The following is a 1,288-nucleotide window of genomic DNA, read 5'->3' as shown; positions in this document are numbered from 1 at the left end:
GGTCAGAAAACTTTCTGGATTTCTACTGCCTAACTCAGTATTAACAAAACAAACTCCCAAACTGGCAAGCTCTGCGTCAGTTAGTGGTCTAATCAATAAAGTGGAAAAAATCTCCCCCAAAACAAAAAATCGCGTGCATATTACTCCAAAGCCCCCTAATCAGGACAGCAGTAAGAAACCAAAAGACTAAAAACCGAGAGCTGGTTCCGAGTCATACCTTAATTTCCTGAATCTGGTTGTCCAAACCCCCAATGTCAGCATAGGTCTCCTGGGGGGCCTTTTCCACCTTCATCACCGTGACCAGGGGATCAGTGTCATCCATCAGCACCCCTATCACCGCATGCACCTAACAGGGAACACTGAGCTTTAACACAGGCGTGTGAGGTTCACACAATCTACTTGTAACAAAGCAATGCCAATCACAGAATTATTCTCTACCGCTAGAAATGTTCTGACGATCTACTTCCACAGTAAGTGGACAGATCTAACAGGAAGGAGAAAGCACTCCAATGGGCTGTCTTAGAGATACCAATTCACCTTGTGGTTAAGCAGGACAGAGCAGCCTGGCTCCAGCAGATCCTTGTCTACAAATGAAAGAATGCTGACGTAGTGTTCTGAGCCCACTGATGTGGAGACGATGGCATGATTGTCATCAATGATCTCCTCCAAAGTTCCGACCGACATCGGGGTCCCCCTCAGATCATCCACCTTTGACCTCTCTTCCTATACAAGAAGAACATGCCAAGGAGGAAAAGCAGATTAGACCAAAAAGCAGATGATCCTGACACTTCACTAGATTTTACAAAATAGTCAACGCTTTGAAAAGGGAGCCAATGATACTTCAGAAAAGCCTGGACACGTTCCACAGCTTGAATCTCATTGATTTGTTGACAGTTTTAGGTTCTAAATAGAATTTTTCGATTTGTGAAAAAGGAAATAGTCACTTCTCAACTGACCTCTTGCTTTTCTTCTAGTGGCTTCATTTGCTCCTGATTTCTAATGAACTCTTCCTCCATGAGAAGATAGTCTTTAATTCTCTCTAGCTTCAGTAATTTTAACCGGCACTGAGTGTGAGGTGTCACTGTAATTTAAAAAACAGTTTTATTACACTTGGAGCTTGAAATTTGCAATTAATTCAGTCATCCTTAAAAAAATACTGAGAGCTTAAACTCATTTTAGTTGGAAAGACTGAAAAGTTCGAAGTTTGGTAACCTTAATTAAGCAGGTGCCTAAATGGAAAGGGAAAAGGGGTTTCGGCAGTTAGAAGCAAGCATGTGGAAATGAAGAT

At 42.1% G+C, this 1,288-nt stretch overlaps 1 protein-coding gene across 1 annotated transcript in view; it reads right to left on the bottom strand.

Annotated features, from left to right (window-relative positions):
* PSMC1 (proteasome 26S subunit, ATPase 1) overlaps window positions 1-1,288 on the bottom strand; it is a 9,785-nt gene that overhangs the window by 6,172 nt on the left and 2,325 nt on the right. The window contains exons 3-5 of the mRNA XM_023731655.1: window positions 957-1,081; window positions 538-723; window positions 218-346 (exon numbers count right to left, since the gene is read on the bottom strand). Of these exons, the coding sequence (XP_023587423.1) occupies window positions 218-346; window positions 538-723; window positions 957-1,016 (375 nt within the window). The 5' untranslated portion in view covers window positions 1,017-1,081. The remainder of the gene's footprint in view (window positions 1-217; window positions 347-537; window positions 724-956; window positions 1,082-1,288) is intronic.

This window comes from Trichechus manatus, unplaced genomic scaffold (assembly GCF_000243295.1).
Source record: "Trichechus manatus latirostris isolate Lorelei unplaced genomic scaffold, TriManLat1.0 scaffold00045, whole genome shotgun sequence".
NCBI lineage: Eukaryota > Metazoa > Chordata > Mammalia > Sirenia > Trichechidae > Trichechus > Trichechus manatus.
This window is presented reverse-complemented; position numbering and strand designations above follow the sequence as displayed.